The 24908-nt window shown below is 43.4% G+C and overlaps 2 protein-coding genes across 2 annotated transcripts in view; one reads left to right on the top strand and one right to left on the bottom strand.

Moving 5' to 3' along the window:
* MED17 (mediator complex subunit 17) overlaps positions 1-2810 on the top strand; it is a 28006-nt gene extending 25196 nt beyond the window's left edge. The window contains exons 11-12 of the mRNA XM_003780822.2: positions 206-365; positions 2252-2810. Of these exons, the coding sequence (XP_003780870.1) occupies positions 206-365; positions 2252-2463 (372 nt within the window). The 3' untranslated portion in view covers positions 2464-2810. The remainder of the gene's footprint in view (positions 1-205; positions 366-2251) is intronic.
* Positions 2811-12187: 9377 nt separating this feature from the next.
* VSTM5 (V-set and transmembrane domain containing 5) overlaps positions 12188-24908 on the bottom strand; it is a 32032-nt gene continuing 19311 nt past the window's right edge. Inside the window, exons 2-4 of the mRNA XM_003780821.2 lie at positions 12836-13162; positions 12588-12728; positions 12188-12461 (exon numbers count right to left, since the gene is read on the bottom strand). Of these exons, the coding sequence (XP_003780869.1) occupies positions 12418-12461; positions 12588-12728; positions 12836-13162 (512 nt within the window). The 3' untranslated portion in view covers positions 12188-12417. The remainder of the gene's footprint in view (positions 12462-12587; positions 12729-12835; positions 13163-24908) is intronic.

The following is a 24908-nucleotide window of genomic DNA, read 5'->3' as shown; positions in this document are numbered from 1 at the left end:
TAGTCACACGCGGGAGGATTTCAGACGTGAGGTAGTGGAAGATGGAGTCTTGTCCCCGAGTAGTCACACGCGGGAGGATTTCAGACGTGAGGTAGGGCTGCTGTGCTAGTCAGTGAAAACCCTGACAAAGTTGCTTGATGATCATGATGTCAAGTCACTGCAGATATCTGCTGATTGTCAGTCAATTTTCCTTTTTCGTTCACAGATGTCACAGCATCAAGTGCATGCAGTTCAGCAGCTAGCCAAGGTTATGGGCTGGCAGGTACTGAGCTTCAGCAATCACGTGGGACTTGGACCCATAGAGAGCATTGGCAATGCCTCCGCCATCACTGTGGCCTCCCCGAGTGGTGACTATGCCATTTCAGGTACTTTTGGGTGCTTTCAATGGGGAGGGAACTTTGGGACTTTGCCTTTAACATTTAGCTTTAATGAGTAAATATAGATGAGTAATATATAATTATAGATGTAATATATAAATATAGATGAGTAATATATAAATATAAATATATAGAGTAATATATAAATATAGATGAGTAAATATAATGAGTAAATATAGGCACAGTGGCTGACACCTATAATTCCAGTACTCTGGGGGGCCAAGCAGGCAGATCTCCTGAGCTCAGGAGTTTGAGACCAGCCTGAGACACAGCAAGACCCTGTCTCTAAAAATAGCTGGGCATTGTGGTGGGCACCTGTAGTCCCAGCTACTTGGGAGGCTGAGGCAAGAGAATCGCTTGAGCCCAAAAGTTGGAGGTTGCTGTGAGCTATGATGCCACGGCACTTTACCAAGGGTGACAAAGGGAGACTCTTATCTCCAAGTAAATAAATATAGATAAGAAGAATTTACCTGTGCAATAGGTGAGTTAATGTTGTTTTTATTTTACTTTGTTCTTGTTTTGGACTTTTTTTGTGTGTGTGTGTGTGACAAAGTCTCAAGCTGTCGCCCTGGATAGGGTGCCATGGTGTCATAGCTCACAACAATCTCTTAACTCTTGGGCTCAAGTGATCCTTTTGCCTCAGTTTTTCTGTTTTTAGTAGAGACGAGGTCTCAGTTTTTGCTCAGGCTGGTCTTGAACTAGTTAGCTCAAGCTTTCCACCCACCTTGGCCTCCCAGAGTGCTAGGATTACAGGCATGAGCCACCGCGCCCAGCCTATTTTATTTTTTTTTTGAGACAGTGTCTCAGTCAGTTGCACTGGGGTTGAGTGCTGTGGTGTCATCATAGCTCAAAGCAACTTCAAACTCTTAGGCTTACATGTTCCTCTTCTTGTCTCATGTAGTCCCAAGTAGCTGGGACTACAGGTGCCCACAACACCTGGCTAGGTCTTCTGTTTATAGAGACAGGGCCTTATTTTGCTCATGCTGCTCTTGAACTCCTGAGTTTGGGTACAAGTTCCACTGCCTCAGACTTCCAGAGCATTAGGATTATAGGCGTGAGCCACTGCACCAGCCTGATGTTTTTATACTGAGCATTTATCTAATCATTGCCATTATTCAGAGCAAAAGATTATTACTTCTTTTTCCAGTAGTTATAAAAAATGTTTAGCTTGATAGCCAGCTTTCCTAGGAGACAGTCTGAAAAAGTGTCATCAGGATTGTTATTCCTGCCATTCCAAACCTTTATTTATTTATTTATTTTTTTGAGACAGAGTCTCAAGCTGTCCCCCTGGGTAGAGTACTGTGGCATCACAGCTCACAGCAACCTTCAACTCCTAGGCTCAAGCGAGTCTCCTGCCTCAGCCTCCCAAGTAGCTGAGACCACAGGCGCCCACCACAACTATTTTTTGGTTGCAGCTGTCATTGTTTGGCAGGCCCCAGCTGGATTCGAACCTGCCAGCTCAGGTGTCTCTGGCTGGCACCTTAGCCACTTGAGCCACAGGCGCCGAGCCCCAAACTTAAATGTACTACTACAAATAAGGAAAGAATAAGGTCTGGTTCTAAAAATGGTAAAAGGATAGAATAGAGAGGAGAGAGTGATGTTTTATTAAGCACCTACTGTGAGTGGGCACTTTAATAGGTACTGGCACATACATTGTCTAACTTAACTTAAACTTATATTTGGAATGTGTATGGAATTAAGTGTGATTTCCTTTTTCTAATATCTGCTCTAAGTACTTTTAAAAAATATAGTCATGAGTCACTTAAGGACAGGGTTATCCTGAGAAATGTGGCATTAGGCAATTTGAGTGTTGTGGGATTTATCCTTGTTATTTTCTGGTTTAGAAAATGAGTGTATTGCTGTTTTCTCCACAGTTCGTAATGGACCTGAAAGTGGCAGCAAGGTTATGGTTCAGTTTCCCCGTAACCAGTGTAAAGACCTTCCAAAAAGTGATGTTTTACAAGATAGCAAATGGAGTCATCTTCGTGGACCATTCAAAGAAGTTCAGTGGAATAAAATGGAAGGTCGAAACTTTGTTTATAAAATGGAACTGCTTATGTCTGCACTTAGCCCTTGTCTGCTATGATTTTTTTTCCAGAACAGTTTCCATATTTTGCCCTAGAGAAGTTTGCAGAAACTTGGACTTGATATGTATGCTGATCAACTATAAGCACAAGGAAGCAGTAACTTCCAAAGGTGTATTGTTTTTAAAAAATAATAATTGGCAAATGTTTACTTGGCGTTTTGAAACCTTTCACTTTCAAGCATTGTAAATGACAATGCTTTGAAATGCAGATGTACAGTTTTAGGATATACAGTATGAGGAGATGTCAAATGATACATTTTTTATTTGGTTAAATAAATGTTACTAATTTAAGAGTTTGAATTTGTTTTTTAAAATATTCTATCTTTGCTGTTGACTTCTAATAAGGTGTCCTCCTGTGTTAGCAAGTGAAGTGTTTCTGCATTTATCTTCTTTATACTTGGATCTAACCTAAATAGATAATTTAGGAACTTCCCCAGAAAGGACAGCTGGAGGCATTAAAGAGGACAGATTATGGACAGGCATGGTGGCTCCTGCCTGTAATCCTAGCTTTCTGGGGGGCCAAGGTGGGTGGATTTCTTGAGCTCAGGAGTTCCAGACCAGCCTAAGCAAGAGTGAAAACCCCGTCTCTAAAAATAGCTGGCTGTTGTGGCAGATGTCTGTAGTCCCAGCTACTTGGGAGGCTGAGGCAAGAGGACCACTTGTACCCAAGAGTTTGAGGCTGCTGTGAGCTAATGATAACCATGGCATTCTACTCAGGACAACAGAGAAAAACTCTGTCTCAAAAAAAAGAAAAAACAAGGCAAATGGTATCTTTAGGGCTTCCTCCAGTGTTTTTGACTATTCTCCCACATAAGCAATCTTTCTTCACTTGAGACACCTAGCCTTTCCCTGAGGTCCTCCAGTCTCCATCCAGTGACCCTGGATTGCTGTCTCCAACTAAAGTCTTTTCCGTTAGCTATCTGAATTTTCTTTTTTTTTTTTGAGACAGAGTCCCAAGCTGTCCCCCTGGGTAGACCACTGTGGCATCACAGCACACAGCAACCTCCAACTCCTGGGCTCAAGCGAGTCTCCTGCCTCTGCCTCCCAAGTAGCTGGGACCACAGGCGCCCACCACAACGCCTGGCCATTTTCTGGTTGCAGCCATCATTATTATTTGGCGGGGCCAGGCTGGACTTGAACCCGTAGCTATCTGAATTTTCAAAGAGAAAAAAACTAATGGCTTAATGGATTACCTTTGCCAAGGAACATGTTTCTCTTGTTGGAAATAACACCCCAGTCCTAAAGTGTGCTTGAGGAATTTCCGTAAGTAAGAGATGGATTTAGGATTATGAGCCTTTTAGTACCACAGAAAATAATGTATAAGTAGGATCTCCTTGTTAGTAAACAGATACTCTGCATTAAATAATTTATAAGATGACTGTGTGCCACGTATTAGCTTTTAAAACTCCCCCTTTTTTTTGAGACAGAGTCTCACTTCGTTACCCTCAGTAGAGTGCTGTGACGTCACAGCTCACAGCAACCTCAAAATCTTGGGCTTAAGCGATTCTCTTGCCTCAGCCTCCCGAGTAGCTGGGACTGCAGGCACCCACCACAACACCCGGCTACATTTTTGTTGTAGTTGTCAATGTTTAGCAGTCCCAGGCCAGGTTTGAACCCGCCAGCCCCCCGTGTATATGGCCAGTGCCCTGACCACTGAGCTAGGGTCACCAAGCCTTTTCCCCTCTTCTGATCAAGATACTGCATCTTTCTATCTATGCAAATGGAAAGAATTGGTATGAACCTACAGTTAATTTAAAAGCTTTTAGTGCTTCAAAAATTATGGTCGCCCACAGAATTTACTTTGGCTAATAGGCTAATCTGTACATGAGAAATCTTGTATGTTGTTTTGAAAGGTCAGACTAGTAGAGTGAGTTTCAAGCTTTCGCTTAAGGATAGGTTTTGTTTTTTTAAATTTCTGTCCATTGTAAATTGTGCTTTGGTAAACTGATGAAAACATACTCCTAGAAAAATGAGATTGTACAAGATAACTTCTTTTTCTTTTTTTTTTAATATAACTACTTTTTCTTTGATTATAATAGACATAAAATTGCTGTCAAAGATTTCTAAATGTTTTTATTTTTTGTTTCCATGCTTATCTTTTTTTTTTTTTTTTGAGACACAGTTTCACTATGTTGCCCTCAGTAGCGTCCTCTGGCGTCATAGCTCACAGCAACCTCCAACTCTTGGGCTTAAGCGATTCTCTTGCCTCAGCCTCCCAAGTAGCTGGGACTGCAGGCACCTGCCACAATGCCCAGCTGTTTTTTGGTGGCAGTTGTCATCTTGTTGTTTAGCAGGCCCAGGCTGAGTTTGGTGTATGTGTCCGGCGCCCTAACCAGTGAGTTATGGGCACCAAGCCATTTTTTCATACTTATCTTGTCATGAACCAGTAACAGTTTATGGGCAAAGACCATGCTCTGAGTAGAATGGATGAGAATACATGCATGGAAACTACCACCTATCCTTTTGAACCCCATCTGAATGGAATAACTGAAGACTCCTGAGGTTTATAGGTCTTCTTTTCCTCATTCAGTTAAGTCACTGTTCCATGAATAGCATTGCCCACTTATAGAACAGTAGAACTAAAGCAAACCTAGGGTTTGTTGCGGTTTCAGCAGCTCTTGTGTCTGTTTATTTACATTTTTCAGTTTAATGTTTCAATCTAAATTACCTGGAGTTGGAAGGATGTGCTATAGAACTTGAAGGTAGGTCCCTGAAAACCAACTAGTCCCTCAACAAGTTTTAAGAAGTTGGAGCCAGGTGCAGTAGCTCATGCCTGTGGTCCTAGCACTCTGGGAGGCTGAGGTGAGTGGATTGCTTGAGCTCAGGAGTTCCAGACCAACCTGAGCAAAAGCGAGTCCTCGTCTCTACGAAAAACAGAAAAATTAGCCTGGAATTGTGGTAGGTGCCTGTAGTCCCATGTACTCAGGAGGCTGAGGTGAGAGGATCGCTGGAGCCCAAGGGTTTGAGGTTGCTGTGAGCTATGGCACTTAACCCAGAGTGACAGATTGAGCCTCTGTCCAAAAAAGTTGGCAAAAGAGCTCTGTTTGAAAGTTGACTCTATGAGCTTGCTGTATGAACCTGTTCCCTTATACCAGTGGTTCTCAACCTTTCTAATACCTCAATGGGGCTGCAACCCACAGGTTGAGAACTGCTGCCTTATACTTAAATGAGGGTAGGAATGCCTCCTCTGTTAACCTGGATGTTAAATTCTGAAGTGCTCTGTGTGCGAGTATAAATCATTAAGCAAGTATGAGGGCACCTGTAGTCCCAGCTACTCAGGAGGCTAAAGGCAAGAGAATCGCCTAAGCCCAGGAGTTGGAAATTGCTATGCGCTGTGTAACACCATGGCACTCTACCGAGAGTGATAAAGTGAGACTATCTCTACCAAAAAAAAAAAAATGGTTAGCACCAGCTTTATTTGTCATTAGGAGAAAGCATTTCAGAATATCAAATCCATATTCACAGATATTTTGTATATAGTGAAGACAATGATTGTTTTTGTGGGTATGAAGATTTTGGTTTTTTGCCAAGTGTGTTCCCTGCTTCTGCCTCTCATCTGTTCAGTTTCACTTCTCTCTTCCTGTTTTTGGTGAAGGCTTACGTACTTGGAGCTAAAATACCTGTCCTGGAATCTCACTTTAGGATGGTAACTGTTTCCTAAAGCTTAATGATGTAAAGGCAGCTCACAGCTGAGGAGCCCTATCTCACTGACACAGCACCACGGTACGAGTACTGCTCGGAGGTCAGTCACCATAACTGTGACTTTCCGTTAACGTTTACTGCAAGTTCACCTCTAGAAATTTATCCTGTAGAGTTACTTCAGAAAGCACAGGTTAACAAAAGGTCAAGGGGTAAGGATTATCAAGGAGGTCTGTAAAAGTGAAAAATTGAGACCAATCTCAGTGTCTTTCTGAAAGATGATGGCTAAACAGATTACACAGTACAAGAGGAGCCCTGGGTGCAGGCGCTCATTTTCACGTTTCTGAAAGTAGAGCTCAGGTGGCTGATAGTCCGGCTGCTCCTGCTTAGGTACCAGAAAAACTTGCCTGTTACACTGTCTTCATTTTCCTACTTATTGAACATAAATGAGGTTTTGGCTATCTAGGAATATGGTTATTGTAGAACAGACTATATTTGACTTGAAAACTTGACAAATGAGGCAGAAATTTGAGATACAAAGGTTAAATACAATGTGAAAAGCTTGGTGATGATTTAGTGAGTAGGTCATGGAGGGGCCAGTGGCAGAATGACCTCTCCTCTAAATCTATTCATGGCTTCTCTTTTACCTTTCTTTACAAGTGCTGAGCCCCATGCTACCCAAAGACAGTAAACAGCGGTCTCTGATCTGTGTTCAGTATTGGAAGATGCTTAACAGGAGTCACATGTATACCTTCTGAGACATCATCGTGTTTCTTTGCTGGAATACTGTCAAGTGAAACATACCTCTGGTTGTCTCATGTTGATCAGGAATTTTTTTTTTTTTGGCCAGGGCTGGGTTTAAACCCACCACCTCCGGCATATGGCGCCAACACCCTACTCCTTTGAGCCACAGGTGCCGCCCGATCAATAATTTTTTTTTTTGAGACAGAGCCTCTCAAGCTGTCGCCCTACGTAGAGTGCTGTGGCATCACAGCTCACAGCAACCTCCAACTCCTGGGCTCAAGAGATTCTCCTGCCTCCGCCTCCCAAGTAGCTGGGACTACAGGTGCCTCCCACACGTCTGGCTATTTTTTTTTTGGTTGCAGCCATCATTGTTGTTTGGCAGGCCTGGGCTGGATTCAAACCTGCCAGCTCAGGTGTACATGGCTGGCGCCTTAGCCGCTTGAGCCACAGGCACCGATCCTTATCAGGAATTCTAATCGGCACTGATGAACTGTTCACTAATAAAAACACTTCATTTAGTGGGAAAAAAAATCCTTTCAAAATATGAGGTTGCCAAGGAAAAAATATTTTTAGGGACATAACTGCCTCAACAATCACTGGTTTGTTACATCAAAGGAATTTAGCCTACTTGCATGTACATTGTATACGACCAAATCTAAAGGCAAAATTTTAGATTTATTTTACATTGGCACTATCCTCTTTCCCACTTCCAATACTCAGTCTTCGATAAGCTTTACATAAAGCCCGCCAATATAGGGCGGCACCTGTGGCTCAAAGGAGTAAGGGCGCCAGCCCCATATGGTGGAGGTGGTGGTTCAAATCCAGCCCTGGCCAAAAACTGCCAAAAAGAAGTCCACCAATATTATAAAACATTGACTGAGTCTCCTGAAAGAGTAAGAGATGCAGATAGAGTTGAATGTATTAGTTAACAAGAGGAAGTCATCTCAGTTGAAGGACTAGTCTGATGTAATAGAAAGTTTGCCCAAGCAAACAAACATTTGAAACAAAGGTAGTATTGCTTCTTTTTTTTTTTTTCTTTTTTTGGTGAACAAACTATCCACAGTATGGACTGCTTGTGCGGAGAAGGACAATGAAGTTTGGGAAATAATGCCTAAGAAACATTAAGGAAAAACAGGCAAGTTGTAGGGTGAAATGTATAATTGATCCTATTTGGCTAAAAAGAAAATAAAATGTGTAGGGCCTGTGGCTCAGTGAGTAGGGCGCCGGCCCCCTATACCAAGGGTGATGGGTTCAAACGTGGCCCTCGAACTGCAACCAAAAAAAAATAGCCAGGCTTTGTGGCGAGCACCTGTAGTCCCAACTATTCAGGAGGCTGAGGCAAGAGAATCTCTTAAGCCCAAGAGTTGGAGGTTGCTGTGAGCTGTGTGATGCCATGGCACTCTACTGAGGGTGATAAAGTGAGACTCTAACTCCACAAAAAAAAAAAAGAAAGAAAATAAAATGTGTATATATTGTGGTATGTATATTGACAGTTGTGTTCATATATGCATAAGCAAGTCTGGAAGCATACACACCAAAGGAGAATTATAGTTAAAGTAGGGAATTATGGTTAAATTCAGTAACATGAATTTTAAAGGATTTATCACCTTTGTAATTAAACCAAACCCAAAACAACCACTTAATTTTTAAAAAGCAGTGGAAGCAATGTCCTCAGCATCCATATTCTTCTCAAGGATTGAAAAAGCTGATAGCTGAAATGGGTGGGTTCGCGTGCACAGAAGGGTGCGAGTGCTGCAGCTCACCCTCCCTGGGAGCAGCTGAGTTGTGTGCAGCTTGTGCTGACAGTGACCGTAGGGCTTTGCTCTGCTCTAATAAACCATAGTTCTGTTTGCTGCCTCCCTGGAAACTGGGCAGAAGAAACCTGTGCTGGGTAAATCTCAATGAAAATCAAGCTGGGGGTGGGGGAGGAGGGGATGGGTAACTTGACCCCTTTTGGGGTACAGTACCCTATTCGGGGTAAAAGGCACACTACTTTGACTCAATCTGTATAAAAACTATGTAAATGAAATGTCTATCCACTAATATCCCAAAATAAAAACAAAATTAAAAATAAGAAACCAATGCTGAATACATAAAAGCTGATGCCAGTGAGAGGGTATCCGCCATCCCCAGGATCCCTCTGGTATTGTCAAAGAGGCTGCACCAGAGTCGCATCCCTGCAGTTTCACCCTGTCCGGTGTGGCTCCTGGGTAATGGTTCCATGTCCAGCATTCTGTTCTGCCACCTCTGCTCTACCCAGTGTCTCAGCCTTGCCCCGCAGTCGTGTTCTCCCTCCGGGCTTGTCTCTGCATTCCTATCTTGGGCAGGATGTCCTGATAACCTCATCTCTCACTGCCCTGCTCCTCGGGTTTTTGCCGTCTTACGTGGGCTTCAGAGGACTGGGTTCTCTGTTTTAGCCCCCTTTACCGAGAACACCATGAAATGAGAATGTACAGTATGTACCTTTTGGGGTTCTTAGATCATAATCTCTGGAAGGACATTCTGTTGACAAAGCATATGTGTTCACTATGGCATCTTAATGCACTGCTGAGCCAGGTGGCACAAGTATCACATCTGTGAACTAAAAATAAAATCCTAAGCCTCTTGCTAACTGAGTAAGACCCTTCTTGGCCAAGGAACCCCCAGAAAAAAAGCCTTAAAAACTGAGCTGCCAGCCATGACTGGATGGGAGCTGGGAAGCACTATTACAGAGGTGCGTTTTCTCCTCACGACTCCTTACCTTGTTAAATAGGTTTATTTAGTCTCCCTATTCAGCATAAAATCCTGTTTCCTTTTGTCTCTCTCTTGAAACGTGTTCCTGGCTTATGGCCAGAGTAGTGTTTCCCAGCTTATCAGAATAGCCACTGCAAGTTGAGACCCCTGCCCAGAAATAAGTTCTCCTTTTTAAAAAAAATTTATAAACCTTACAGCTTTTAAAAATTAACACATTCTGGGGCAGCACCTGTGGCTTAGTGAGTAGGCGCTGGTCCCATATACCAAGGGTGGCGGGTTCAAACCCAGCCCCATCCAAACTGCAACAACAACAAAAATAGCTAAAAATTAACACACTCTTGTTTCAGCCCTTCCTAGAAACAGAAAGGACTACTAAATTACAATTAATATTCTGGAAGCACAAATTCCAGGTTAGTCATTTAGCAACAGTATGGACGGTGCTAATAAGGTGATGGTTTTCTGAATTGCTAAAGAATGTTTACTTTGGGTGGCGCCTATGGCTCAAAGGAGTAGGCCACCAGCCCCATTTGCCAGAGAGGTTCAAACCCAGCCCTGGCCAAAAACCACAAAAAAAAAGTTTACTGTTAGAACCCATGTGATGAGCTGCATTGTCATTTGAAACACATGCCCAGGGTTGTGGGGTTGTGGTCGAGGGTGTCATGCTGAGCCCTGACTACAGACATCTCCTAGAGCCACTGAGCTCTTGACAGGAGTGGGCTCACACACGAAGAACCAGGGGCTTTTTTCAGGTTTTTTTATTCATTCTTTAAAACATTCCCTCCCCTCCTCCCCCCCCCGTCAGAAACGCAACAGCTTAACATTTATACTGCCCAATCTATGATTTATTTTCTCTTTTTGAAAAATACACAAAAACCTTAGGCTGTGGTGTCAAAAACTTTCCATAGGAATGTTGATGATGGGGGATGGTATTTAAAAGTGCAAAGTAAACCCTTTTTTCTAAGAAATGGAAAGCTGCAGGAATAACCTTTCCTGTGATCTTTGAAGGAGCAATTTAGTTGACATCTGAGTTTGCTATGGAGGCTCCTCACTCAGTATTCTCTTCCATCTCCTTTTATGATGAAGGCCACCAGGCCTGACTTCTGACAAGCTGAAGAGCAGAGTTCTAAAAAGCAGGTAGTGTGAAAGAGGATAGACTTGCGCCAGCCAGTTTCTACGAGTGGGTTTTGCAGATTATCCTAAATTCCCTTGTTTCTCAGGAATTCCTCACCCTGTTTCTTCATGGCACTGGAAACTGTCCTGACAGGGGCCTGGTTCCTCTGACTGCAGCTGACGGATAGCGTACAAGAGTGTGTGTTTACAGGTGTGTGCAGGAGGTAGCGTGAGGGTGGGTGGCTTCCATGAGCCAGGTTTAAGAGCTATATGTAACCCTCTTCTCTCTTGCCTCTGAATCAAGTGGTGCCTTCGGAGCTATTCTCTGCATCACTGATAGTTCCTGCCTCAATATTCCACAAGATCTCTCCCTGTAGCTTTGGGCTCACTGGTTAGGGAAAGGCCTAACTTCTCCAGGCACCTCCTTTACCTGTCACATGGGAAATAGAAAAGACATGAACACTGGGGACCGGACAGGAGGGAGAAGAGAAAGGAATGTTCTAACACTTTTTCACCTTTGCCTGGGTGAATTTGCAGCTGAGGACTGGAAACGCATCATAATGGGGATGGTACCTTGGGTCTGTAGCTATGATTATTGGAGTGAGAGAAGAGAATGGGAAATAAATTCATGCCTGCTTTAAGAGCTTGCCAAACGGCAGCTGTGACGGAGAAACTTTCAGGTGAACATAGTGACCAACAACCTGGGAGAATAAGGGCCAAGGACAGCTGTAGTCCAACCCCCAATCTCACTTGGAGCCCAATTTCTAATTTTTAGTACTTTCCAATACAGCTTTCCAGATCCTTGAAGAATTCTTAAGGATGCTGAAGTGGCTCAGAGAGCTCCATGCATACTGTAGGCTTTTCTTGATCCCTTGACTGTAAGGCAGGTAAGGGCCAAGTGTTCCTCAGCCCAGGCAGGAGACACGAAGTACTAGTGACTGAGAGGGACAGATCCGAGGCTCAAGATCACTGATTTTCCAGCTTGTCAGGAGGCCAGAGACTGCCTGTAGCAGAGATGAGCTGTTATTTTCCTCACACTAGCCTAAGTTTGGGCCATGGGAGAGAAATTCCAACTGATGCTGGACATTCCTTGTGGCCAAAGCTGTTCCCTTGGGAGTATATTGAGTCCCTTTCCCTGAAGCTCCAAGCCATGGGGACTCACCCCTGAGCAACTCACTACAACACAGAATAGCATCCCCCACCCCTGAGTCTCCTTCTGCCTCTCCTAAGGCAGGAGATTGTCTAAAAGCCTCTGGTTTCCCGGCAATAGGTTCTACAGCAGTGTAGGCGACTATGAGGGGGTTGACAGAGCAGATGAGCACAAAGGCACAGACAGCGTGTTCCAGTACTGGCCATACATCAGTGTGGAGATGCCATGGCCTCTGATATGGGGACTTCTGCCACAGGCCAGCCCCCCGGCCAGAGCAAGTAGCACGAGCAGGCAGCCAGCACCTACACTGTGCCCTGGCTATGGGTCAGCATGGCCCTGAAGCTGCAGCCAGGCAAAGATCCTGTTCAAAGCCTCAGTCACTCTTCTCCTTGCGCTTAGTGTGAGTTCTAGAAATGATTGTCCCAGCCACAGTCTTCAACTCCATGCGGTCAGCTGTCCCATCAGCAGCTAGCAGCTGCGGCAAGACCACGGGAGGCCAGCAGGCTATGGCTCTCATGGCCAAACCATTGGAGAATGGTTTCCTCTTGAGGTAGGGATGCAGTTAGGCCCAGTCTTGGCTAACACTCAACATCTTGTAGTTCAATCTCCTCAGTTGTGCTTTCTGCAAAGCAAAGGACAAGTCACTGAGTTGGAAACCAGCCGCACAGTGCTTTCTTTATGAGAAGGTAACTCATGTCACCCCAGCCTCAAAACCATGCATGGATTATCCCAGGGCCTAGGGAGTTACCTTTGAGTTTGTGTCTTCTCTTCCTCTGGAATTTATACGCACACTTATTACAAATCCACATGAGGCTGATTAATACCGCGGCCACAGCAGCAAGAAAAGCAAGGAAGACAGCCACAAAGTGCAGGTCTTCATAGAGGATCTCTATAGGGTGGGGGAGGAAAGATGAGAAAACATCCCTTTTAATATTGCACAGCTGGCCTCCTACACACTCCAAGTCCAGAGAGGTGCCCAGCCCAGGGCCGTCTTACCAGAGACGTGCAGCACAATGGTGCCAAACTGGCTGCTCCCTAGGCGCTCAGTCACAGTGATGACATAGTACCCGGAATCCCTCACACCCACGCTGAAGAGCTGGAGGGAGCCATTGTCGAAGGTGCAGACTCTGCCCTGGTGGCTTTGGGAGATGTTGGCCTGAGTCCCTGGCTGCCACACCACGATCTTCTGTGCATCCCAGTTGGACGTATATGTCCATTCAATGGTGGGCACTCCGTGACAGGAATATTCAACCGAAAGCAAGATGTCTTGTTCCACAGTGGCATTGATGGTGGACTGGGGAATGTACAGGGACACTCCCTGACCTGCAGGATGAGATAACATGTTAGATGTTAGATAACATGGGCACACTCACATGAATTTATATTGAAGTGAGTTTATGGGAACAATTCATGAATTTGTTTCACAGATTTTTACTGAGTACCTATTACGTGCCAGGCACTGTTCTAGGTTCTAGTGCCAAAGCTATAGTAGTGAACAGGAAACAGGGCTCCCTGGCTCACGTTCTATAAAGGAGGCATACAGAGGATAAAGAAGCCCACAAGGTGAGTTTAGATAGTGAAAAACACTTAAAAGATAATAGACAGGATACTAGCGACTGGGGTTGGGGTGGAGGTGCACACAACATCAGATTGGATGGCCAGGGGAGACCTTACAGAGGAAAGGACACTGGAGATGAAACCCAGAGCTCACGGAGGAGGAGGAGAGGGAAGAAACAGAGAAGAAGGAACGGGAGGAGAAGGCCTCCAACCGCCCTTCAGGCTCTGGGAACAATAAATGCAAAACCCACTTGGTGAGAATGAGCAAGAGGTGTTTGAGGACGGCAAGGTGTGAAGGCAGCCAGCAGGCTGGGATGCAGTGAGCCATGCGGAGGGTTAACGGAGGAAGCTGGAGAGCTGGCTGGAAGCCAAGTCATGATGGCAGGTCATCTGGGGGATGGGAAGCCATAGGAGGGCTCAGGCAAGAGCATGATATTCCCCATTAAGCTGAGAACATCTGTTGTGGGGAGTATACTGGACAGTAAGGGGGTGCTATGGTTTGAATTAGGATAATGCCATCATCACAGGAGTGGGTTGTTGTAAAAGGATGAGTCCAGCCCCCTTCCCTCTCCTGAGCTCATGCTATCTTGCTCTTCTGCCTTCTGCTATGGCAGGTGGCAGCAGGAAGGCCCTCCCCAGATAAGTCTCCTCCATCCTGGATTTCTCAGTCTCCAGAACCTCTCTATCAAAAAAAAAAAAAAAGAACCAGGCATGGGTGATGTGTACCTGTAATCCCAGCTACTTGAAGGCTAAGGCAAGAGGATTGCTTGAGCTCAGGAGTTTGAGGTTGCTGTGAGCTGCAACATCACTGCACTCTACTCTAGCTTTCAAGCTCTCAGACAACAGAGCAAGACCCTGTCTCAAAAAAAAAAAAAAAAATGGCCAGGTATGATGGCTCACACCTATAATCCTAAAACACTGGGAGGCCAAGGTAGGTGGATTACCTATGCTCAGGAGTTTGAGACCAGTCTGAGCAAGAGTGAGACCCCATCTCTACTAAAAATAGAAAAAATTAGCTGGGTGTTGTGGTGGGCACCTGTAATCCCTGCTATGTGGGAGGCTGAGGCAAGAGGGTTACTTGAGCCCAGGAGTTTGAGGTTGCTGTGAGCTGTGGCACCAGAGCATGCCAGCCTGGGGCAACAGAGTGAGACTCTGCATCAAAGAAAAAAAAAAGTCAATGCAGGAGGTAGATAAGAGACCACCTTGGAGATCAGTGAAAAGCAGTCTGATTTGGGATATACATTCAGAAGTAGGACAGAAAAAGCTGATCAATTGGATGGGGCAGGTGGAGCAGAGGGGCATCAGAGATTTCTTGATGAGCATGTGTTTGAGCAGGTGAACAGTGGTGCCATTGGCTGAGACTGTTTACAGACGTTGTCACACATGTACTGAGTGGGTCCCACATGTCACCCCTGTGCTATCTGCTCTACATTCATCATTTCAGGAAAGCCTCAGACTCCTTAGGGCTAAATAGCTTGTCCAAGTTCCCTCTGCAGGTCTGAGACTCCTACAAGGCCTGCTGACTCATTTAACCTCTGTACTCAAAGTCAGTGGTAGGCAATGGAGGACACAAGATGGGACAAATTCCTCCCACATGGAGTGAAGTGGCCAGGGCTGGCAGGAGGCTGGAGGCAGACTAGGGCAGGGTTTGAGCTTGGAGCCCGTCCCTTGGTTCCCAGCTCCATTGCCTGTCTGGCCCCTTCACTCTGGCTGTCCAGTTCTCCACCAGTCCCTGCTGGGGCTCTTGGTGGCAACATCTGTCACTTTTTCAGGACTTTCTCACTGTCTACTCCCTTCCATCCATGTCTCTCTCCTAAGGTGACTGGAGATAATTCAGTAAATTTCATACTAAAAAAATTGGGGATCAGTAGTGTTTAAGAGTTATAGCTGCTGGCTCAGCGCCTTGTGCACAGTGGTTACGGCGCCAGCCACATGCACCAAGGCTGGCAGGTTTGAACCCAGCCTGGGACTGCTAAACAACAATGACAACCACAACAACAACAACAAAAAAAATAGCTAGGTGTTGTGGCGAGCATTGGTGGTCCCAGCTATTTGGGAGGCTGAAGCAAGAGAATCGTTTAAGACCGAGAGTTTGAGGTTGCTGTGAGCTGTGATGCCACAGTACTCTACCGAGGGCGACATAGTGAGACTCTGTCTCAAAAAAACAAAAAAAGAGTTATGGCTGCTAAGTAACAAATGCTTTTTTTCTCTCCAAACTTTGTATTTTTAATTATTACTTTTTTCTTTTTAGAATAATTAGTCCTGATTACCAGAAGGAAAGCTGTATTTTATTTTTTTTTTGTAGAGACAGAGTCTCACTTTATCACCCTTGGTAGAGTGCTGTGGTGTCACACAGCTCACAGCAACCTCCAACTTCTGGGCTTTGGCGATTCTCTTGCCTCAGCCTCCCAAGTAGCTGGGACTACAGGCACCTGCCACAACGCCCGGCTATTTTTTTTTTGCTGCAGTTTGGTCAGGGCCAGGTTTGAACTCGCCACCCTTGGTATATGGGGCTGGCGTCCTACCCACTGAGCCACAGGCGCCGCCCAAAACTATTTTTTTAAATGTTAAAAGTTGGTCTAGTCATAGTGGCTCATTCCTATCATCCTAGCACTCTGGGAAGCTGAGGTGGGTGGATTGCTTGAGCTCAGGCCTGAGCAAGAGCAAGACCCTGTGTCTACTAGAAATCAAAAAACTAGTCAGATGTTGTGGTGGGAACCTATAGTCCCAGCTACTGGAAAGGCTGAGGGAAGAGAAGCATCTGGCCCAAGAGATTGAGGTTGCTTGAGCTTTGATGATGCCATGGCACTCAACCCAGGGCAACAGAGTGAGACTCTGTCTTACGCACAAAAAAAATAAATAAAAATGTGAAAAGTTGAAAGTCATGTATGATTAACATCTATATAGCCTCTCCTAGATTCACCAGTTGTTAACATTTTACCACATTTACTTTCTCTCTCTATATATATTTTTAACTACAAATATTTTAGAAATTTTGTTGAACCATTTGAACTTAAGTTGCAGACATCTTGACACTTCACCTAAGAACAAGCCATTCTTGTATATAACCACGTTGTAATATACCCAAGAAATTGAACATTGTTATAATATTTCTTTTTTTTTTTTTTTTGAGATAGAGCCTCAAGCTATCCCCCTGGGTAGAGTGCCCTGGCATCACAGCTCACAGCAACCTCCAACTCCTGGGCTCAAGCCAGTCTCCTGCCTCCGTCTCCCAAGTAGCTGGGACCACAGGCCCCGCCACAACACCTGGCCATTGTTTTTTTTTTGGCTGCAGCCGTCATTATTGTTTGGCGGGCTGGGCTGGATTTGAACCCGCCACCTTAGGTGTATGTGGCTGGCACCCTAGCCGCTTGAGCCACAGGCGCCAAGCCATAATATTTCTGATATATAGTATATTCAAATTCTCCTAATTGTCCACAAAAATGACTTTTCTGACTGCTTTTCTGTTTTAATGAAGAATCCAATCAAGGATTGCTCACTGAATCTGGTTATCATGTCTTTGAATTATTTTTGGAGACAGAGTCTCACTCTGCTGTCCCAGGCTAGAGTACCATGGTGTCATAGCACACAGCAACCTCAAACTCCTGGGTTCAAGCGATCTTCCTGTTCCAGCTCCTGGGCAGCTGGGACTGCAGGCGCCTGCCACTACACCTGGCTGATCTTTTCTATTTTTTAGTAGAGGTGGTATCCCACTCTTGCTCAGGCTGGTCTATGAACTCCTGAGCTCAAGAGATCCTCCCACCCTGCCTTCCCAAAACTAGGATTATTTCAAGCATGAGCCACTATGCCTGGCCACCCCTTTCAATTTAGTAAAATTTTCCAAACTTTGTGTATGTGTGTGTGGCTTTGAGGATATTAAAATTTTATGGAGTCCTGGTCTGTTGTCTTATAGCATGCCGCAGTCTGAATTGTTTAGAATAAGGGTAAAAATACTGCAAAGGTAATGTTTTCTTGTTGCATCACCCCAGGAGGCAAATAATGCGGGTTTGTCCCATTGTTGGGAAACCTAAGTTTAATCACTTGGGTGACATTAACACATGTATCTGACAAGTCTCTTTTAGGAAGAGTACCTTTTCCCATGTCAGTGGTAACTCATCTGCGAGATGATACTTCGAGACCATGTGACCACCTTGCCACCCAGCAACTGTGAACACACAGCCCTTCACTTCCACTGATGAGCCTCTCCTACACTAAATTGAAAATAACAGTTTTCCAATCTGATCCTTCCTCCTAGATTTGTTGGCTGGCCTTCTTCTGTATAGAAGAACTCTTTCTCTGTGCTTCTTCCACTCTTTTCTTCCCAATGTCTCTATAGACCCTTTTTTTAGTATGTCAAACTTCATTATAATCATCATGATTTTTCCTGCTGGGTTGTCTGTATTTGGCCAGTGGGAGCCTGGCCAGGCCATTTGTGAGTTCTTTGAATGCTCTTTGCTGTTTTTTGAGCCTTTCCTTGAATTGATTGCATTTTAACAAGGGCCCTCACGTTTTAGAGCCAAAGATTGGGAAATTGGGGATTGGGGGAGATTGGTGAGATCATTTTGAACAGGTGGTCCTTTTGCATTCCAGGTTCATAATACATGCGGTGGCCACTAGTTCTGTTAACAGGCCACCTCTGGGGATAGAAGCCCAGGACAGAGTCTTGGTATCACATTATCCGCACATAAGAGCTTCATTTAAACAATCACATTCTGTCCAAGGTGGAAGGCACATAACTGGCCAACTTTCCTCTCAGTGTGGGAATTCAAAGAGCTCATCATTCAACTCTGTTTGGCCTCCTCCTTACAGGGACAGAGAGTTCTCTACTCACAGGGCGCTCATTTCCCATTTGGAGAAGTTCTGTTTAGAAAGCTCCCTTCAATTCCAACTTTTGCAGTAATATGGACTATAGAAATTCTCTCCCAGGACGGGGAGCCCTTCAGACACCCAAGGACTATTCTCATGACTCCCTGGATCCCTCCTTCACATTCAAACCCTCAATGTGTGACACAGTTATCCTTTAACATAAAACAAAAATACAGAGTTTAAGTTTACAGGAGTAAAGAAAGCCGAGGTCAAATTCTAGGTCAGCCCTTGGAGGGCAGAAATCATGTGTCCCCTGCCCCCAGCACAATGTCTGGCACATGGTGGTTGGCCAATAAATGTTTGTTGAGTGAATGACCAGATATTTATAGCAACAAGAAGCATGGGTTATTTCATACTAGGGAGGGTGCTGCTTCAGTGGCTTGAAAAATTAAGTACATCCAAAAGCCAACATCGGGAAGAGAACGATAGTTAACAAACGCTTATGCACCAGTCCTGTGCACTTCACAGGCATTATCTCTTTTGCTTTTACAGGAAAGTCAGTCACATGCCCACATAGCTAGTAAATAAAGGCAGGGTTTCAAATGTTGTGACTATCTACCTATCTATCCATCCTCTATTTACCTGTTTCCTGATTTCTCGGACCCGAAGTATGAGCAATTAAAATAGCAATTACTATAAGATTTGGAGAACTACATTTAGAATTAGTGACAAATCTGTATCATGGCCTCTGGGCATGTCAAGTACTTTTTTTCAGAGACAGAGTCTCACTTTATCGCCCTCAGTAGAGTATCTTGGCATCACAGCTCACAGCAACCTCCAACTCCTGGGCTTAGGTGATTCTCTTGCCTCAGCCTCCCAAGTCACTGGGACTACAGGCGCCCGCCACAGTGCCTGGCTATTTTTTTGTTGCAGTGTGACTGGGCTGGGTTCGAACCCGCCACCCTCGGTATATGGGGCCAGCACTCTACTCACTGAGCCACAGGCGCCGTCCCTCAAGTACATTTTGTTAACTGTGTTGGTCAAGGTGTTACTGACAGGATTAGTCTCCTGGGGGACTATCAGCCCTTTTCATAGGCTTAGGGAACTTCACTTTGAGCCTTTCAGTTACTTTGGCCCAAGAAACAGCAAAAATGAAAAACAAGGGCAGCGCCCGTGGCTCAGTGAGTAGGGCGCCAGCCCCATGTACCGAGCGGGTACAAACCTGGCCCCGGCCAAAACTGCAACAACAACAACAAAATAGCCAGGCGTTGTGGCGGGCGCCTGTAGTCCCAGCTACTCAGGAGGTTGAGGCAAGAGAATTGCCTAAGCCCAAGAGCTGGAGGTTGCTGTGAGCTGTGACACCACAGCACTCTACTGAGGGCGACAAAGTAAGACTGTCTCTTAAACAAAACAAAACAAAACAACTAAAAAAACCAAATATAACAACTCCGTTTCTCAGATACTGATAGAGCTATAAACTGGCTGACTGGTTGTTTTGGTCTCTGTACTTTCTCTTAACCGGAAAAACTCTTTTAAAAAATTTAAATATTTAACTCACAAATGAAGATTATACATGGGCAAGGTTTACAGCATGATGATTTGATACATCTGTATGTTGTATAATGATTATCACAGTTAACACATCCATCACCAGCCACACAGAATTTGTTTATCTTATAACTAAAAGTTTGGATCCTCTGACCAACATCTCCCCCTTTCTTCCACCCTCCCTGGAAATGACCATTCTACTCTGTTCCTATGAACTCCATCTTTTTAGATTCTCCCTGTAAGTGAAATTATACAATATTCATCTTCCTGCGTCTAGCTTATTTCATTTAGCGTAATGTCTATGTGTTATGAATGGCAAGATTTCCTTCTTTTGTAGCTGAATAATCTCTCTCTATATATATAATATATAGTTTGATGTTGTCCCACTATATATAAATATACATACATACATATATATATATGTATATATATAGAGAGAGATTAATATATTTAATCCACTCATCTAACAGTGAGCACTCCAGTAGTTTCCATGCCATGTCTTGGCTATTGTGAATACGCCACGATGTGCAGAGGGTGCACATACATCTTTGACGCTCTAATTTCAGTTCCTTTGAATATATATCCAGCAGGATTGCTGGATCTTATGGCAGTTCTACTTCTAATGTTTTAAGGAATAACCATATTGTTTCTCACAACAGTTATACCAATTTGCATTCCCGCCCACAGGGTACAAGTGTTTCCTTTTCTCCACATCCTTGCCAGCATTTGTTACCTGGTCTTTTTGATAATAGTTATACTACCAGGCATGACTTCTCACTGTGGCTTTAATGTGCATTGCCTGATGATTAGTGATGTTGAGCACACTGTCACGTTCCTGTTAGTCCTGTGCATGTCTTCTTCAGAGAAATAACTATTCGGGTCCTTTGCTCATTTAAAAATTAGATTATTTGGGCTTTTGGCTATTGAGTTATATGAGTTCCTTGTATATTTTGGATATTAACCCCTTCCTAGATTTGAAAATGTTTGAGAAAATATTTGTGTTTTCATTTTGTTGATTGTTTCCTTTGCTGTGTAGAAGTTTTTAGTTTGATGTTGTCTCATTTATTTTTGTTTTTGTTGCTTGTGCTTTTGGTGTCATATCCAAAAAGTCATTGCCAAGACCACTGTCAAGTTTTTCCCTAGGAGTTTTAGGGTTTTAGGTCTTACATTTAAGTGTTCAATCACCATTTGTGAGCGGTGTAAGATAAAGGTCCAAGTTCATTCTTTTGCATGTGGATAATTAGTTTATCTAAAACCATTTATGAAAAGACTATTCTTTCTCATTGTAAATTGCTGGTACCCTTGTCAAACATTAGTTGACCATAAATGCTTGGGTTTGTTTCCGGGCTCTCTATTTTGTTCCATTGGTCTATGTGTCTCATTTTATACCAGTATCATACTGTTTTGATTACAAAGCTTTGTGAGTTTACTTTAAAATCAGAAAGTGTGATGCCTTCAGCTTTGTTCTTTTTTCTCAAGATTACTCTGGCTATTCAAGGTCTTTTGTGGTTCTAGTAAATTTTAGAATTGTTTTCCTTTCCTTTTCCTCTTTTTTTTTGGATTTGTTTCTCTCCCCCCTCTTCACTTCTCTTCTCTTCAGCTTACAGAGTCTCACTGTGTCACCCCAGGTTAGAGTGCCATCGTGTCAGCTTACCTCACAGCAACCTCAAACTTTTGAGCTCAAGCAATCCTTCTACTTCAGCTTCCCAAGCAGCTGGAACTAGAGGTGCATACCACAATGCCCGGCTAGGTTTTTTTCTATTTTTAGTAGAGATGGAGTCTTCCCTTTGCTCAGGCTGGTCTCGAACCCCTGAGCACAAGCAAGCCTCCTGCCTTGGCCTCCCAAGAATGCCAGGATAACAGATATAAGGTACCCTGGGATTGTTTTTTCAATTTCTGTGAAGGACACTATTGAAATTTTGATAGTGATTACACTGAATTTATAGATTACTTTGGATAATAGGAATATTTTAACAATATTAATTCTTTCTGTATATGAACATGAGAGAACTTTCCATTCATTTGTATCTTCTTCAATTTCTTTTGTCAATGTCTTATAGTTTTGTGCCCTGTAACTTACTGAATTTATTAACTTTAACAATTTTTAGTAGAATTAAGATTTTCTACATATAAGATCATGTTATCTGTAAATAATTTGTTCTTCTTCCTTTCTGATTTGGATGTCTCTTATTTCCCTTTCTTGCCTAATTACTCTAAAACTTCCAGTACCATGGTAGAGTGGGCACCCTTCTCTTGTTTCATGCTTTTTTTTTTTTTTTGAGACAGAATCTCAAGCTGTCACCCTGGGTAGAGTGTGGTGGCATCACAGCTCACAGCAACCTCCAGCTCCTTGGCTCAAGCGATTTACTTGCTTCTACCTCTCAAATAACTGGGACTACAGGCACCTGCCACAATGTCCGTCTATTTTTTGGTTGCAGTTATCATTGGTGTTTGGCAGGCCTGGGCTGGATTCGAACCCGCCAGCTCCGGTGTATGTGGCTGGCACCTTAGCTGCTTGAGCCACAGGCGTTGAGCCACTCTTGTTCCTCTTGTAGAGGAAAAGCTTTCAAGTTTTCACCCTTGAGTTTGATGAGATTAGACGTGAGTTTGTCATATGTAGCCTTTATTTCGTTTCAATGCATTGCTTCTATACCTAATTTGTTAATTGTTTATCACAAAAGGATGTTGAATTTGTCAAATGCTTTTTCTGCATCTATTAGTATGATTACTTGGTTTTTTCCCCCATTCTGTTAATATGGTGTACCATGCTTATTAATTTGTATATGTTGAACTATTCTTCCATCCTAGGGATAAATCCCACTTGATTATGGCATATGATCCTTTTAATGTGCTGCTGAATTCAATTTACTAGTATTTTGCCGAGGATTTTTGCATCTATGTTCATCAGGAATATTGGCCTGTAATTTTCTTTTTTTGTAGTGTTCTCATCTGGCTTTGACATCAGGGTAATGCTGGTCTGGTACAATGTGTTTGGAAGTGTTCCCACCTCTGTGATTTCCTGGAAGAGTTTGAGTAGGAGTGGCATCAATTCTTTAAATGTTTGGTGGAATTCACTAGTTAAGTCATTTGGTCATGGGCTTTTCTTTTCTGTAAGGTTTTTGATACTGATTAAATCTTTCTCGTTATTGGTCTGTTAAGTTTTCTATTTCTTCATGATTCAGTCGTGGCAGGCAGCTATGATTCTAGGAATTAATCTATTTCTTCTAGGTTATCCAACTTGTTGGCGTATAATTGTTCACAGTAGTGATATAGTTTGGATGTTTGGCCCCTCCAAATCTCATGTTGAAATTCTTTTTTTTTTTTTCGAAACAAAGATTTACTATCACCCTCAGTAGAGTGCCATGGTGTCACAGCTCACAGGAACCTCAAGTCTTGAACTTAAGAGATTCTCTTGCCTCAGTCTCCCAAGTAGCTGGGACTACAGGCAGCAATCACAATGCCCAACCTTTTTTTTTTTTTTTTTTTGCTGCAGTTGTCATTGTTGTTTAGCTGGCCCTGGCTGGGCTTGAACCTGCCAGCCTCGGTGCATGTGGTTGGCGCCATAACCACTGTGCTGCAGGCACTGAGCCATCTTGAAATTCTATCTCCAGTGTAGGTGGGATGAGTGGGAGGTGTCTGGGTCATAAGGACAGATGCCTCATGAATGGCTGGCTGCCCTCACCATAGTAATGAGTGAGTTCTCACTGTATTAGTTTATGTGAGAGCTGGTTGCTTAAAGAAGCCTGACACCAGCTCCTCTCTCTAGCTACTTCACTCTCCATGTGACACACCTGTTTCTCCTTCACTTTCTGCTTTGATTAAAAGCTCCCTCAAGCCCTTAGTAAAAGCGGATGCTGGCGCCATGCTTCTTGTACAGTCTGCAGAACTATGAAGCAAATAGACTACTTTTCTTCATAAATTAGCTAGTGTCAGGTATTTCCTTTATAGCAATGCAAAATGGACTAACAAGCAGCTCATTATACTTTTTGTATTCTTTCGTACCCACTGTAATGTCATCTCCTCATTCATTTCCAATTTTGAATCTTTTCTCTCTTTTTTTAGTCTACTAAAAGTTTGCCTATTCTGTTTATCTTTTCAAAAAGCCAACTCGGTTTCATTGACTTTTTCTATTCTTTTTGTAGCCTTTATTTCATTTATTTCTGATGTAATCTTTATGATTTCCTTTCTTCTGCTAACTTTGGGCTTAGTTTTTTCTTCTTTTTCAGTTCCCTAAAGAGTAAACTGAGGTTGCTTATTTGACACCTTTGCCTTATGTAGGCATATAGACTTTCCTCTTAGAACTGCTTTTCCTGCATCCCATAAATTTTGGTATGTTGTGTTTCCATTTTTGTTCAAGATATTTTTAAATTTTCCTTTTCATTGCTTCTTTGACCCACTAGTTATTCAGGAGTATGTTAACTTCCACATATTTGAGAATTTCCCCATTTTCCTTCTGTTACTGACTGACTTCTAGTTTCATATCATGGTCAGAAACGATACTTGAGATGATTTAAATATTTTAGGGGGAAGACAGAGTCTCACTCTATTTCCCTGGATAAAGTACGCTGGTGTCGCAGCTCACAGCAACCTCAAACTCTTGGGCTTAAGAGATCCTCTTGCCTCAGCCTCCTGAGTAGCTGGGACTACAGTGTCCTCCATCATGACTGGCTAGTTTTTCTATTTTTAGTAGAGATGGGGTCTAACTCTTGTTCAGGCTGGCCTCCAGCTCCTGAGCTCAGGCAATTCACCTACCATGGCCTCCCAGAGTGCTAGGATTTCATGGATCACACGTATGAGCCACTGTACCTGACTGTTTTACATCTTGAATTTGTTAAGATTTGAGAAAAACCTCCTCTTAATCAGACAGATTAACCAAGCATTTAACTAGGTTTTAGGAACAAAGGTTTCTCTTGCTGTCAATCTACAACATGTAATTAGAAATAAGTGCTTTATAGTAAAAATGGATAATTAACAGTTTCAAGGGTTTTAAGGCAAACTTCTTGAGAACTGTTTAAAAAGTTGAAAGAATGAGTAACCAGCACTGTACCTTACACTAAAATGATTCCAGAATAAGTTCAGATTAACTTAGTGGCTAGGACAATATTCAAAACTGGTTCAAATGTTCTACTCAAGGAGGATGGTTCAGTATATCAGATTT

This window comes from Otolemur garnettii, unplaced genomic scaffold, assembly GCF_000181295.1.
Source record: "Otolemur garnettii isolate 467f Iridium unplaced genomic scaffold, OtoGar3 scaffold00001, whole genome shotgun sequence".
NCBI classification, from domain to species: Eukaryota; Metazoa; Chordata; class Mammalia; order Primates; family Galagidae; genus Otolemur; species Otolemur garnettii.
This window is presented reverse-complemented; position numbering and strand designations above follow the sequence as displayed.